The sequence below is a fragment of the Oncorhynchus keta genome, chromosome 22 (genome assembly GCF_023373465.1).
Source record: "Oncorhynchus keta strain PuntledgeMale-10-30-2019 chromosome 22, Oket_V2, whole genome shotgun sequence".
Taxonomy (NCBI): Eukaryota; Metazoa; Chordata; class Actinopteri; order Salmoniformes; family Salmonidae; genus Oncorhynchus; species Oncorhynchus keta.
In genome coordinates, this window is record NC_068442.1 from 33,985,495 (window position 1) to 34,002,486 (window position 16,992).

Consider the following 16,992-nt stretch of genomic DNA (forward strand, 5'->3'; position numbering starts at 1 on the left):
TCAAACAGCTTGCATTTACCCCAAAACATTACCTCTGTTGTTGTGGGATGGGGACATTTACAAGATCACTTAATACAGTATAAAAACATAATCAAGGGTAGCCTTTCATACCATATATAATTACATGCATTTCAGTTGATCCACATCAAGGTTATTCTAGCCACGGTTCAGCCAGGATATATCATTATCATTAAATCAGGTAGAGTCCCCTGCCTGCCTGTCTCCAAACCTTCTCAACCCCATCAACCCCCTCAGTCCTGCTGTGACCAGTCACCAGGAAGTGACAGCCTGGCTATTGTACTGTATGTGCTGAGAATAATGAGCCCTGGATTTCACTGTTGATCTATTACCTTCAATATGGAAACGTGCTGTTTGCTTTCAATCAAGACTGGCCATGCATGCAAAGGTTACATTAACTTTTATCACATTTCAACATAGTGTCTGTGACGCTGAGAGTGACAGGATAGATTTTTCACTCGATTTTTAGAGATATAAAGACTAATTCTGAACTTTATACACATGGAATGTCCTAAATTTGTTATTAAGTATTTTTTTGTGGACATTTAGCATTTTCTGTCATCCTTCTCATCACAAAACTTTACAAACATACTGATAAGCATTTAGCAAATTAATACTATACCCATTCAAAAGACCACATTAGGTGCATCAAAGCTGGGACTGAGAGATTGATAAACAGCTTTTATCTCCAGGCCATCAGACTGTTAAACAGTCACCACTAGCCGGCCTCCGTCTAGTGCCCTACAGTGAACCTTAGTCACTGTTACTAGCTGGCCTCCGTCTAGTGCCCTACAGCGAACCTTAGTCACTGTTACTAGCCGGCCTCCGTCTAGTGCCCTACAGCGAACCTTAGTCACTGTTACTAGCCGGCCTCCGTCTAGTGCCCTACAGAGAACCTTAGTCACTGTTACTAGCCGGCCTGAACAGCGAACCTTAGTCACTGTTACTAGCCGGCCTCCGTCTAGTGCCCTACAGAGAACCTTAGTCACTGTTACTAGCCGGCCTCCGTCTAGTGCCCTACAGCGAACCTTAGTCACTGTTACTAGCCGGCCTCCGTCTAGTGCCCTACAGCGAACCTTAGTCACTGTTACTAGCCGGCCTCCGTCTAGTGCCCAACAGCGAACCTTAGTCACTGTTACTAGCCGGCCTCCGTCTAGTGCCCTACAGCGAACCTTAGTCACTGTTACTAGCCGGCCTCCGTCTAGTGCCCTACAACGAACCTTAGTCACTGTTACTAGCCGGCCTCCGTCTAGTGCCCTACAGCGAACCTTAGTCACTGTTACTAGCCGGCCTCCGTCTAGTGCCCTACAGCGAACCTTAGTCACTGTTACTAGCCGGCCTCCGTCTAGTGCCCTACAGCGAACCTTAGTCACTGTTACTAGCCGGCCTCCGTCTAGTGCCCTACAGCGAACCTTAGTCACTGTTACTAGCCGGCCTCCGTCTAGTGCCCTACAGCGAACCTTAGTCACTGTTACTAGCCGGCCTCCGTCTAGTGCCCTACAGTGAACCTTAGTCACTGTTACTAGCCGGCCTCCGTCTAGTGCCCTACAGTGAACCTTAGTCACTGTTACTAGCCGGCTACCACCCGGTACTCTACGCTGCACCTTAGCGACTATGTACATAGTCATTGAACACTGGTCACTTTAATTTACCCACTTTATATGTATATACTGTATTCATGCCTCATCATATATAGCTACTTCAGTATACAGCTTTTCTGTTCATATACTGTCCATACCGTCTATACACACCATTATTTGTATATATATTTCTATACATTATACAGTATGTATATATATTTATATTCCGGACTCTGACATTGATCGTTCTGATATTTCTTAATATCTTATTTAAAAAAATCATAATCAATTGGATTATGTGTGTATTGTTTTTTATTGATAGGTATTACTGCACTGTTTGAGCTAGAAACACAAGCATTTTGCTGCACCTGCGATAACATCTGTAAATCTGTGTACGTGTCCAAAAAACGTCAACATCAATAACACAATAAATAATGTTTTGATGGCCACAAACTACCGTCATTGCTCAAAAATATATGTATGAATGTATCTGTACAGGTGTGTCAGTGAATCATAATGTGGGTGTGAAAGAATGAATGAGGAGCTGTTGTATCATGATGACAGGAGAGACAGTGTTCGGGTCTCAGGTCTCACTCACTCACTCATTCTGTCACTCACTCAATCATTCTGTCACTCACTTAGTTGAACACCTCCACCAGCTGTGTACTTCTCATCAGTCTGGGGCTGAGGCTGGTGGCAGGTTGCCTGTCTGTGTGTGCCGCCCATTGTGCGTGTGTGTGTTTTTGATTGATTGCCTGCTCCAATTTGCCCATGTGTTTGTATTTTAGCTGTCTGGCACCAACGTTCCTGCTTGCATGCTTGTTGTCAGAAAAAGATTGGAGGGTTTTTTGTCTTTTTCAAATTCTGTTTTTGTGCCATGACCTTTGTTTAATGTTCATTATCATTTATTATTCCACTGATTTGCTAGAATTAAACAGGGGTAACCAGCGTGGTCATGCACATATCACGTTTAACGATTTCCACATTTACATGATGGTCAATATTAATGCTGTATAATTAAAAAAGGGGCCCCTTTTCAGTTCTGTTGTACTATCACTATATCACCACTAGATGGAAACAACCACACATTTTTGAATTTTGATGGAAGCTGTAGTGGCCAAGAGTCAGTCTCAAAATTGAATCAAATTTTATTTGTTACATGCTTCGTAGACAACAGGTGTAGACCAACAGTGAAATGCTTATCTTCCAACAATGCCGAGTTAAAGATAAGATAAAACATAGAAATTGTGACGAGGAATAAATACAGTGAATAACGAACAAAAATAAGAGTAAAAATATGATGGCTATGTAAAGGGAGTACAAGTATCGAGTCGATATGCAGGGGTACGAGGTCATTGAAGTAGCTATGGACGGCTCATAATAATGGCTGGTATGGAGTAAATGGAAGTGTATGGTTTATTACCATTCTATTCACTCTATTCCAGCCATTAAAATCCATTCCAGACATTTTTATGAGCTGTCCTCCCCTCAGCAGCCTCCACTGCTGTACATATAGGTAGGGGTAAAGTGACTAGGCAACAGGATTGATAATAAACAGTAGCAGTAGTGTGTGTGTGTATGTGTGTGTGTGTGTGTGTGTGGCGTCAGTATGCAAGTGTGTGTGTGTGTGTGTGGGCGTTAGTAGTATGTGTGTGTTGGGGTGTCAGTGTAAGTATGTGTGGGTAGTGTGTGTCCAGTGTGTGTAGAGTAAATGAAGTAGGTCCTGGTAGCCATTTGATTAGCTATTTAGCAGTCTTGTTTAGAAGTCGCATGCCAAGCAGTTGCCATACAGTACCAAGCAGTGAACCAGTCTGACTCTTCAAGATGCCCCAGATGGTACAGCTGTAGAACTTTTTGAGGATCTGAGGGCTGTCATAACTCTCCCGTGTGACTCCAAAGATCAGGTTACAATGGATCAACATCTACCAGATCCCTCTCACCTGCAGAGGGGAGGAGGGATTGATGTAGGGGTTTTGTGACACCTCGCGTCCAGTTGTAAATTGTAAATAAATCGGACTCTTTTTGGTCTTTAGTAGTGGTGATTGGAATGTTCCTTTGTTAAAGAGGCATTTTGCCGCCCAAAAACTCTAATGTTCACAAGTGAACACTGGGACAATATTTCAAACATCTGAATGTGGGGAATGATGAGAGATGGTCTATGGAAAACTAATGTTGATTTTGTGATGTCATTAAAAATGGTATAAACATTTTGACAAAAATATTCTAACTTGAACAGTATACACACTATATATGTCAGGTTTTTGTCCTTACGCGTAGGAAATATCAAGATGATGATCATATTTATGAATTTGATTTTGAGATATGAATTTGATGAATATGAATATGAATTTGATTTGAGTTTTTAAACAAGATCATAGTTTTGATGATACATTGCCCAGTAAATAGCCATGCTCGAGGGAGCTCAAAGAGTGTGTCAGCATGATGGAAACGCCCCCTTTTTGCCAGTGTATAAAGGATGAGTTGAGAATTAACATATCAGACCAGAAGGACTCTAGCTGCAGCCTAGATCTCCATTGGTTAAGACGAGGTGAAGACGGCAAAGTAGCCTCTCTAGCAATCAATGTTACGGCTGAGTAGCTGTTCTAAGTACTGTATCTAAGAAAGTGAATTTAAGGAGGACCACCCTATTACTCTCTTCAAATCCTCATCAACTACACTGCTCTCATCACCCCACTGGGGATCATCGACCCAGCTGATTAGCTGCGTTCAGAGGACCCCTCTTCCTGGGAATGAAAGTAAACAATACCCTGTTAGTCTGCTTCAGACTACAGGACAAGAACATTGTGACCTCTTGTGTACAATCAGAGCCTTACACTTAAGAGCTCGGGAGAAGGCCAACGGAACCCGTTTCACGAAGGCATGGGTCCAAAAGAGATAAACGACGAAGGAGACATCCAAACACGTAAATACATTCATTACTTTGTCGTGTCTTTGGCTATGCCGGATGAAGTGATATGACATGCTATTCTATGAAATCCTTTCTCCGTAATTAATATTACCCGATTGAGCTAATCATGTAAATGTAATTAACTAGAGAGTCGGGGCACCAATAAATAATATTTATAGAGCTGTTATCTTCCCGAATAAACTCTTAAAGACCTAGTAATATTTTACATCAATAGCAGTCAATATTAATCGTCACCTTAATTCAGTCTCATCTGAAAGTTGAACCCTGGCTAACAAGTTGAATCAGCAATACAAAATTGGGTTTAATTATTTATTTGCCTAACTAATCACACAGAATTACATGTACAAAGAATGAATCATACCTTGATTACAAATGACGTCATAAAGGAAAACGTCCCTAGCGGGCGGAACAGATATGACAGCTGGTTACACAAAAGAATAGGGGATGGGTTTGAGTGAAAGAGCAGGAAGACTGAGGGACAAAGGGAGAAGCTGTGCTATCGTATGCATTCTAAATTACCGCCCATTTGGAAAAGGAAAATGCAATAAATATTTACTCTGGGCTGAGCTTCGGTAGGTTGGTGGTAGATGGAAGGCCGTGTTGCCAAACCGAGTCCTTTGTCCATTGAAGAATGTCTCTGGTGGTCAATTGTATACGTTGTAGTAACGTCGTTGTGTGGTAGAGGGGATACTCTGTCTGTTCTTTCCTAGCCTGCGTTTCCAGCTGCTGTTTCTAACTCAACGGCTAGGAGGTATCACTTCTGTAGTGAATAAGAGTTCAAAGTTCATACCATTCGCAAACAAAGCTCACGCTGAGGTTGGCTTAGTTCTGTAGTTGACATGTTAGTCCTTTTAACGCAGAGGCTGCAGAACTCACATACTTAGAACCGGAGGTTATATTGTCGTCAAGGCTCTATATAGGAAGGGAGAGGAGAGGTGAGGTGTTTGAAAAGTTTTATAAACCATGTCCCTTCACAGGGGCGGGCCACGGATTGAGCAGAGCCCTAACCTTATGAAAGCTCAAATCTCTCATTTGGAAGCTAAAATTACATTTAATCTCTTCACCAATAATTTTATATTCAAACATTTAAATTGAACAACAATTCCATGTGAATCCGATAACTACAATGTGCAGACTTTCCACTGTAGAGTTTATGTCATCTTATCATTGATGAGAATGTCTCAGATGACAAACGAACTGACATCATATTCATTAAGTACCACCGCATATGTTCAATTGGTCGGATTACCAGAAAATAGTTAACCTCTTGCTCCTACCTGACACGCAGGCGTCCCATCTAGACATCTGGAAATGCAAATGCACTACGCTAAATGCTAATAGTACTAGTTAAAACTCAAACGTTCATTAAAATACACATGCAGGGTATTGAATTAAAGCGACACTCGTTGTGAATCCAGGCAACAAGTCAGATTTTTAAAATGCTTTTCGGCAAAAGCATTAGAAGCTATTATCTGATAGCATGTAACACCCCAAAAGACCCACAGGAGACTTAAACAAAATAATTAGCATAGTCGTCGCTACACAAAACCGCACAAATAAAATATAAAACATTCATTACCATTGACCATCTTCTTTGTTGGCACTCCTAGATGTTCCATAATCACTATTGGGTCTTTTTTCCGATTAAATCGGTCCATATATAGCCTAGATATCGATCTATGAAGACTGTGTGATAAACGAAAAAAAATAGCGTCTTGTAACGTCATTTTTTTTAATTAAAAAAGTCGACGATAAACTTTCACAAAACACTTCGAAATACTTTTGTTATGCAACTTTAGGTATTAGTACACGTTAATAAGCGACCAAATTGATCACGAGGCGATGTATATTCTTTAGCTGTCCGTCTGGAAATAATGTCCGGGTAAATCTCAACCAAAATATCCGGTCGGAGACCTGAAGAAATGGCTTGTCTCTTCTTCGTTTGACCAAGAAACAAAGCCTAGGCAAATGACAAGACTGTTGACATCGTGTGGAAGCTGTAGGTATTGCAACCTCAGCCCCATTTATTGTGGTTCGCCTTTATCAATGGGTTGAAGTGGCGGATGGATATATATTTCCATTTTCAGTGATCAGATTTTCCTGCGCTTTTCGATGAAACGCACGTTCTGTTATAGTCACAGCCGTGATTTAACCAGTTTTATAAACGTCTGAGTGTTTTCTATCCACACATACTAATCATATGCATATACTATATTCCTGGCATGAGCAGCAGGGCGCTGAAATGTTGCGCGATTTTTAACAGAATGTTCGAAAAAGTAGGGGGTAGGAGTAACAGGTTAATTTACCCCCACCTTCTGATTTTCCCAGAATCTCTATGTTAACCAAGGAGTTTTCAAATTTCACATCAGTAGGGTAGAGAGAGGAAAAAGGGGGGAAGAGGTATTTATGACTGTCATAAACCTACCCCCAGGCCAACGTCATGACAACTTCTTACCCCAAATGGGTGGTGGTTCGGAGCAAAGAATCATGATTACTGTGAGCGTAGTTCCAAGTATATAAGTTTGTCTCTCTTTGATTCTACCTTTGTTCCTCTCTACCCCTCCCTCTTTTGATAAACAAGCAGTCATGTTGTTGTTAGTCCGCTAAGGACCTGTTTCCATCGTATTACGTTTCTAATCAATAACCTATACCGTGTGTGTGTATATCCTGTGTTATCATGTAGTTAGGTAGTAAATCAATAATTAAATAGATTTTTGTGGTACGGAATGATCAGTAAACCTGGGGTTTGTGCATATGCAAGGAGTATGCGACGTTCAGAGTTATGAGACTTTTACCAATATATATCTTATATATCATCTAAAGTTTAATTTGGGAAATTGAAATTCATTAAACAACTTCTTCAGTGGTGCCCTAAATCCTAATGAGTTAACTGTTACATGATTAATTTAATCGAGTAACAATTAAACCTAGTTAATTGATTTGATACATAACTGTCATCAGATGAATGTTTAGTCACGTCACAACAGGGCCCATGCCAATTCTTTTCAGGCTTTTGAAGGGGAAGAGGCGTTGTCGTTCCCGCTTCACAACTGTATTGGTGTGTTTGGACCATGATAGGTCTTTAGTGATGTGCACACCGAGGAACTTGAAGCTCTTGATCTGCTCCACAACAGCCCCGTCGGTGTGAATGGGGGTGTGCTCGGCCCTCCGTTTCCTGTAGTCCACGATCGGTGCTTTTGTCTGACTAATATTGAGGGAGAGCTTGTTGTCCTGGCACCACCCTGCCAGGTCTCTGACCTCCTCTCTATAGGCTGTCTCATCGTCGTCAGTGACCACCGTTGTGTTTGTGGCTAACTTAATGATGATGTCCACGCGTCCACGCAGTCGTAGTTGAATAGGGAGTACACTGTACCTCTGAGGGGCCCCAGTGTTGAGGGCAAGCATGGCGGATGTGTTGTCGCCTACCCTTACCACTTGGGAGTGGCCCAACAGGAAGTCCAGGATACAGTTGCAGGGGAGGTGTTCAGTCCCAGGGACCTTAGCTTAGTGATGAGCTTCGAGGGCACTACGGTTTTGAATCTTGAGCTGTAGTCAATGAACAGCATTCTCCTGTAGATGTTCCTTTTTCCCAGTGGGAAAGGGCAGTGTGGAGTGCAATAGAGATTGCATCATCTGTGAATCTATTGGGCGCGGTATGCGATTTGGAGTGGGTCCAGGGTGTCTGGGATGATGATGTTAATGTGAGCCATGACCAGCCTTCCAAAGCATTCCATGGCTACAGATGTGAGTGCTACGGGGCGATAAGGGAAAGGGGGATACCTAGTCAGTTTTAGACAGGTTACCTTGGCGTTCTTGGGCACAGGGACTATGGTGGTCTACTTGAAACATGTAAGTTAGGGATCATCCACCAGATTCAGCCGTGGGACGAATATTTCTTGATTGGATGGTCGGGGGGCCGGAACATAATTACAAATAATTTGTAGACGGACTATTGACCGCAAGAAGCCCAAACAGATATAATGTTTGGCTAAACCCGTCTGGTGTTCAACCTTCCCAAGTTCTCTCACGTCACCCCGCTCCTCCGCTCTCTCCACTGGCTTCCAGTTGAAGCTCGCATCCGCTACAAGACCATAGTGCTTGCCTACGGAGCTGTGAGGGGAACGGCACCTCAGTACCTCCAGGCTCTGATCAGGCCCTACACCCAAACAAGGGCACTGCGTTCATCCACCTCTGGCCTGCTCGCCTCCCTACCACTGAGGAAGTACAGTTCCCGCTCAGCCCAGTCAAAACTGTTCGCTGCTCTGGCCCCCCAATGGTGGAACAAACTCCCTCACGACGCCAGGACAGCGGAGTCAATCACCACCTTCCGGAGACACCTGAAACCCCACCTCAGGAATAGGATAAAGTAATCCTTCTCACCCCCCTTAAAAGATTTAGATGCACTATTGTAAAGTGGCTGTTCCACTGGATGTCATAAGGTGAATGCACCAATTTGTAAGTCGCTCTGGATTAGAGCGTCTGCTAAATGACTTAAATGTAAATGTTAAATGTCTAAAACATAATCATTTTAAACCTTGCTTACATTTGTATATGATCACATGTTCTCTCTATTACAGTATGTATGGAAATACTTGGGAACAGATTTCTTAAATTAGAATAACTTGGAGCTGATTTCCTGGTGTTTTTAGTCTATTATGTCCAACAATAAAAATTAAAATTAAAAACTTGGGGGGCAAAATAAAATCACCCGCGTGTCAAATTTGGCCCAGGGATTTCCATATCCGAGCAGCCATACACAAGCCTAAGATCACCATGTACAATACCAAGCGTCGGCTGGAGTGGTGTAAAGCTCACCACAATTGGACTCTGGAGCAGTGGATACTCGTTCTCTGGAGTGATGAATCACACTTCCCCATCTGGCAGTCCAACTGACGAATCTGGGTTTGGCAAATGCCAGGGGAACGCTACCTGCCCAAATGCATAGTGGCAACTGTAGAGGAGGAGTGGAGGAGGAATAATGGTCTGGGGCTGTTTTTCATGGTTTGGGCTAGGCCGCTTAGTTCCAGTGAAGGGAAATCTTAACACTACAGCACACAATGACATTCTAGATGATTCTGTGCTTCCAACTTTGTGGCACCAGTTTAGGGGGAGCCCTTTCCTGTTTCAGCATGACAATGCCCCTGTGCACAAAGCGAGGTCCATACAGAAATAGTTTGTCGAGATCAGAGTGGAATAACTTGTCTGATCTGCACAGTTTCCTGACCTCAACCCCATCGAACACCTTTGGGATGAATTGGAACACCGACTGCGAGCCAGGCCTAATCGCCCAACATCAAGCAAGCAGAAATGTTCCAACATCTTAGTGGAAAGCCTTCCCAGAAGAGTGGAGGCTGTTATAGCAGCAAAGGGGGGACAACTCCATATTAATGCCCATGATTTTGGAATGAGATGTTCGACAGGCAGATGCCGACATACTTTTGGTCATGTAGTGTAGATCCCAAATTCACAAATCCAGTAAGGCTACATAAGAAACACTTTAAAAAGCAATGAGTCTGATGCAACAGATCAGAATGTTTAGCTTACAATGTTGATAAACTACTATTTCTTCACATTATAAGCGCAGAAATGCGCACAAGGCAGTAGGCTACTTGCAAATATTCATTCCATAATGCAATTAGCGGGACAATGCACATGCGAGTGATTTCATGTGACAGATAAAAAAATGTGTCCGAAATTTAGAAAGCGAGGATATCTAATTGGCTACTTTGAACAATTAAGTTTATTTTTTGAAAAGGCATTGCCTACTGCCTCCAGCTTATTGCAAAGTGCTGATGAAGTTTGAGATGCTGCAGCAGCTGCTTTTGCATAGTCTGACAGATTTTCCGCTCAACGTCGCTGTATCTGTATGCTGTACGCGTGTGATAAATAAGATACATAACGGATATGCTTTACCCTACACACATGCCAATTTAATGCCGCTAAATTATGGAAATTAACCTATAGACGGATAAGCATCACCAGTAAAATGTATTTCCATCGACTGGTATTTCCATCGATGAATAGGATAAAAATCGTTATTTCTCAATTGGATTTTGTTTTCTTCTCCCGGACAATTGGCCGGTGCCAATTTTATTAATCGGCTTCTCCATTTTTTTTATAGGCCAAAAGCTGGCTTTTACCGGCTAATTGAAACCCTGTCCTGTATTGACACTTCGCCTGTTTGTTAATTTGTCGGAGAGCGTAGCGGGATTTCTTATAAGCGTCCGGCTTAGTTTTCCGCTCCTTGAAAGCAGTAGCTTTAGGCGTTTAGCTCAATGCAGATATTGCCTGTAATCCATGGCATCTGGTTGGGATATGTATGTACAGTCACTGTGGGGATGACGTCGTCAATGCACTTATCAATGCACTCATCAGCCAGTGACTGATGTGGTATACTCCTCAATGCCATCGGATGAATCCAGGAACATATTCCAGTCTGTGCTAGCAAAACAGTCCTGTAAGCTTAGCCTCCGCTTCATCGGACCACTTCCGAATTGAGCATGTCACGGGTACTTCCTGTTATAGTTTTTGCTTGTAAGCAGGAATCAGGAGGATAGACTTATGGTCAGATTTGCCAAATGGAGGGCGAGGGAGAGTTTTTTTCCCCTCTAGTTGCACAGATGACATGCTGGTAGAAATGAAGTAAAACTGAGTTTTCCTGCAGTAAAATCACCGGCCACTAGAAGAACTGCCTCTGGATGAGCATTTTCTTGTTGGCTTATGGCCCTATATAGCTCGCTGAGTGCGGTCTTAATGTCAGCATTGGTTTATGGTGATAAATAACCAGCTACTGAAAATTGTTTGCTTGAGTGTGTAGGTTTAAGTGTATGTGCCTGTGTGTGTGCGTGTCGCTGAATGGTGTAGAAGGGGTTCATGAATCACTCGTTATCAGGCCTACACTGATTGGCTCCGAAAGGCTTGCCACCATGTTCGCTGCCTGGGCTGGCCACTTTAAGAGTCAGATCGGCCTATACTATGCAGGCTGCACCTAGATCAGAGCTAGGGCTCACTGGCACTGTCATTAAATTAATCCACACAGACCAATTCCATTATGGAGCTGTGAAGAATCTCGAAAAACCACAATCCACACTAGCTAGGCACCTGCACATCGATTCGTCCACAACTTTACAACTGTTTGAATGGGGTTGAACACAATTTGGTTTCAGGGAATGTAGCAAATGTAATCTCTTCCTTCAGTATAATGGTACAGTATGTCCCCACTGCTTTTTTGTATCTTACACAGTACATGGTGCATTGAGTAGTGGAGACCTCAATTTGTCTTCTGTATAAAGGCTGTTTAAGAATGCATTTCAGTATGAAAACCCAAACACACACTCAGTGTCTACACCTGAAGGGAGATAATGGATATCTTTATTATGGATGTAAAACAGCATTGAAGGACTCCATCTCTCTGATGCAGTCTCAGCGGCTTTGGTTTTATTAGAGAGAATGAGGTGAGCGAGCTGAAATTGAACAGCATGTTAGGCACTCGGAGAGAGGGAGCCTTTGGCCTTGTGGTAATGGGAAAATAAACGGAGCATTGGGGTCCTGTCTTTGTGGCTGCTACTGCGTCTGGACACAACACTACACTGCAGCTATACTACACTACACTACACAAGACAACACCCCTCCCAGGGGCTGCACCTCTTAGGGAGACTGGGGCAGACCAAAATAAAGAGTTGTCTCTGAGAGAAGCAGGATGCTGGTACTGGGTTGGCACTGGCTGAGGTTTCTGAGGAGGAACCAGAAGCCTGCTGTGTGTGTTAGTAACACCTATATTTGATAGGGGCCTCCCGGTGGGGAGAGAGGACTTGGGGTCAGGGCCACTGACATGGCATTGTACTGTACTGCATGAGCACTGAGCAGCAGGAGTGAGATCAAAATTGTGGTATACACTAGCCATAGTCTGATTGTACATCCCCCCAAAATAAAATTTTCTGTTTTGCAGTTTCATTAGCTTAAGCCACTACTCATGCAACAGGTTTATGTTCAGAGTTGTCATATGGATTATATTGCCTGGTTTGAATTTATTCATATTATTGCCATGCAACATTTAATCTGAAATAGATGGCTGTCAAAATGATACAATGCACTTACTTTAGTATTTTCTGGGCAACGCAATCCATGGATTAGCTAAACAGATGGATTCATTCAAATTCCAAAATAACAATGTTGTAATGAAACTCAGTGTCTTCATAAACTGTGTAGAGGATCTCTGGCACCAGAGGCCAGCTGTGATGATGTATTCCTGGCAGAAGGTGGACTGCCTGAATCAATCTCATGCTCTAGCAGAGAGATATTTCCCAGTAATTGAATTCCCAGCCAGAAGAATGGAAAACACCACAGGTCACAAATATCAGCATAATCTATCTAATCATGCTGAACTGTCCTCATGGAACACAATCAAGGCAGCATCAGAGGCTTGGAACACAACAGGGTCTCAGTCAGGTTGTTAAAAATCATGTCACCTGTTTAGACCAAAAAGCCAGTGATATACCAAAGAGCACAGACAAGGCATTGTTTCCCCTATATGCATTCAGCAGTGGCGCCTTTGCCACTGCTAAATCGCGGCCACCACTGCAAAAAATAAAATACTAAAATAAAATGTATAATTATATACAGTACCAGTCAAAAGTTTGGACACACATACTCATTCAAGGGTTTTTCTTTATTTTACTATTTTCTACATTGTAGAATAATAGTGAAGACGTCGAAACTATGAAATAACACACAAGTGTTAAACAAATATAAATATTTTAGATTTTAGATTCTTCAAAGTAGCCACCCTTTGCCTTGATGGCAGCTTTGCACATTCTTGGAATTCTCTCAACCAGCTTCATGAAGTAGTCACCTGGAATGCATTTCAATTAACAGGTGTGCCCTGTTCATTTGTGGAATATCTTTCCTTCTTAATGCGTTTGAGCCAATCAGTTGTCTTGTGACAAGGTAGGGGTGGTATACAGAAGATAGCTCTATTTGGTAAAAGTCCAAGTCCATATTATGGCAAGAACAGCTCAAATAAGCAGAAATGACTGCCCATCGTTACTTTAAGACATAAAGGGCAGTCAATCCGGAAAATGTCAATAACATTAAAAGTTTCTTAACTTCTCTAGGGTAGGGGGCAGCATTGGGAATTTCGGATGAAAAGCGTGCCTAAATTAAACTGCCTGCTACTCAGCCATAAAAGCTAGAATATGCATATAGTAGATTTGTAGATTAGTAGATGTGGATAGAAAAACACACAGAAGTTTCTAAAACTGTTTGAATGATGTCTGTGAGTATAACAGAACTCATATGGCAGGCAAAAACCTGAGAAAAAATTCAACCAGGAAGTGGGAAATCTGAGGTTTGTAGTTTTTCAACTCTTGGCCTATCGAATACAGTGTCTATGGGGTCATATTGCACTTCCCAAGGCTTCCACTAGATGTCAACAGTCTTTAGAACCTTGTTTGATGCTTCTACTTTGAAGTGGGGACGAATGAGAAGGGAATGAGTCAGAGGTCTGCCAGAGAGGCACGAGCTGGCCACGCTCGTTCACATAAGAGTTAGCTTGCGTTCCATTGCAATTCTGAAGACAAAGGAATTCTCCGGTTGGAACATTATTGAAGATTTATGGCTGGAAAAATGGCTGTGTTTTTCTGTGACTTGGCTCTGACCTAAACATAATCTTTAGGTGTGCTTTCGTCGTAAAGCCTTTTTGAAATCGGACACTGTGGCTGGAATTACAATAAGTGTATCTTTACAATTGTGTAAAATACTTGATTTGTTTGAGGAATTTTAATTATGGGATTTCTTTTTTGAATTTGGAGCCCTGCAGTTTCACTGGCTGTTGACGAGGTGGGACGCTAACATCAACTGTTCAGAGGAGACCGTGTGTGTCACGCCCTGGTCGAAGTATTTTGTGTTTTTCTTCATGTATTTGGTCAGGCCAGGGTGTGACATGGGTTTTTGTATGTGAAAGAAAAGGATGAAGATCCCTGTACTGAGGAGCTGCCATTTTAGAACAGTCAGTTCAGTTGGCAAGGTTTATTTCACCAAAATAAATTGCACTGAAATTGGAAGGGAGGATATAGTGCTCCAGAATGGTATTTTAATGATAATTTCAATGCTTTAAAGGCCGAGTTTCTGACACATGTTTATTTATGTGTATGAACACAGCCTATCATTTCATCCTTGTTTGTTGAGCCCATATTTGCTGGTACAGCAGACACAGGTTGCATCTAAAATGGTAGCCTATTCCCTATGTAGTGCACAACCTTTGACTAGTGGTCCTGGTCAAAAGTATTACACTGACTGAGAGAATATAATGCCCAGTGAATGGACCCTGCCACTGAAAGGTTTTGTCGTCCTCATGCCCTCCTCCTATAGGTCGATATCTGCGTCTGAAAATGTTCCGTGAGGATCACGGCTCCTGGATGACCATGTTCTTCAGCACCATCCTCTTCCTCTTCATCTTCTCACACATCTACAATGTGATGCTTCTAATGGCAGGAAGGATGGGGTAAGCCACCACTCAATGTCTCATCCTTCTCTCTCTCATTCTCTCACTGCTGCTTTCATTTGTTAGAGCCTCTGTCTCTCTCAGTCCCATCAATCACCTCAAGACTTTAATTCAGGGGTGGAGGAGATGAAGTTGGGGTGGGTGGGAGGGAGGGCACCTGAAAGATCACCTTCAGCACCACCATAACTCTTCAATGATGATCAGGGTGGCCATCTTGGTTTATTGACTACATAAAGTCAAGAGTCAAGATAGCTTCCCCTTTACCTGCTGTCCTATTGGTTTACCTACACTCAATGGGTAACCAGCTGCAGAGCCGTGTCAGTCACACACATCAAGCCAGTGACAGGAATCCATTTTAGCATTTGATGTTTCAGTCAGAGAGAAGCTCCCAGTTAACAACAAACGTTCCCACAACTTTAGAGAACGTACCCGTAAGAGTCCCATTAGGTCATTAACTAATGTTTTTAAAGGAATGTTCCCGTGATGTGCAAGCAATGTTTCCAAGAGACTTTTCCCTTAATGTCACAAGAAATTAATGTTCTAGATGTTCTAGATTAAACGAGAACATTGCAAGAACATTCATGTGTCCAGTTTTTTGTGGGTTAGGAGAATATTTCATCAATGTCCCACCAAACATACACAGAACGTGGTTGCCATGTTCTCAGAATATAAGATATAAAATTTCTAGACATATATCACGTATTAGGAGAATATTCCATCAACTTCACATCAAACATACACAGAACATGGTTGCTATGTTCTCAGAATATAAGATATTAATGTTATAGACATGTTTCATGGGAACTGTGCAAGAACATTTGTGTAAAAAAAATGTCATTACACATTACACCTCTTGTTACTGTCATTACATCTCTTGTTACTGTTGCTGAGCCAATCCAAGGCTCTGTTTGGTGGACCACTGATCCAGTCATAGATATTTGTCTGTTGGCAAGGTTGGGTTTGTTAAAATATTATAATCCATTTTGAATTCAGGCTGTAACAATGAAATGTGGAATAAGTCAAGCACACAGTGCTTTTAACATAGTGTTTTCAACTTAGTGCCTTCAGAACATATTCATACCCCTTGACTTATTCCACATTTTGTTGTGTTACAGCCTGAAAATTTAAATAGATTAAATGTATGTTTTTCCTCACCCATCAACACACAGTACCCATAATGACAAAGTTGTAAAAAATGGTTTTATGTTTTACAATTTTTGTGAAAATGAAATACAGAAATACCTCAATTACATACAGTTGAAGTCGGAAGTTTACATACACTTCGGTTGGAGTCATTAAAACTTGTTTTTCAACTACTCCACAAATTTCTTATTAACAAACTATAGTTTTAGCAAGTTGGTTAGGACATCTATTTTGTGCATGACACAAGTCATTTTTCCAACAATTTTTTACAGACAGTTTCACTTATAATTCACTGTATCACAATTCCAGTGGGTCAGAAGTACACTAAGTTGACTGTGCCTTAAACAGCTTTGAAAATTTCTGATTTTCCAGAGATGTCATGGCTTTAGAACAGGGGTGTCAAACTCATTTCGCATCGTGGGCCACATACGGCCTAGGGAGATGTCAAGTGATCGGACCATTAAAATTATACCATACTCTGCTATAAATAACCAAAATATCATGTCTTTCCTTTGTTTTGGTGTAAAGAAGCACAAGAACATTAGGAAAATATTGAAATTTAATGAACTATCCTTTTACAAAACATTTCATGAAACACCTCATATTTCCTTAGACAAATGTGCAATTTACTTTTATCATTCACAAATATGCATTGCAACTGATCCCACTGATTGTACAAAGGCACAAAACTTTAATTGGTACTGAAAAATATAGTAATGCACTTTAAGATTAAATGAGACTTTTAAAGAAAGGAATTTTTAAACCACTTACACATACGCATATAACATCTAAATGTAATCCCTGCGTACACCTTACAAACT

At 41.7% G+C, this 16,992-nt stretch overlaps 1 protein-coding gene across 3 annotated transcripts in view; it reads left to right on the plus strand.

Moving 5' to 3' along the window:
- Positions 1 to 16,992, plus strand: part of LOC118401376 (transmembrane protein 117-like) — a 100,671-nt gene that overhangs the window by 28,197 nt on the left and 55,482 nt on the right. For 2 of the 3 annotated variants that reach the window (XM_052475056.1, XM_035798837.2), the window contains exon 3: positions 14,896 to 15,028. In XM_052475056.1, the coding sequence (XP_052331016.1) occupies positions 14,896 to 15,028 (133 nt within the window). Of the gene's footprint in view, positions 1 to 13,987; positions 14,365 to 14,895; positions 15,029 to 16,992 lie in introns of those variants that run through there. The other variant, XM_052475057.1, reaches the window with a different exon arrangement.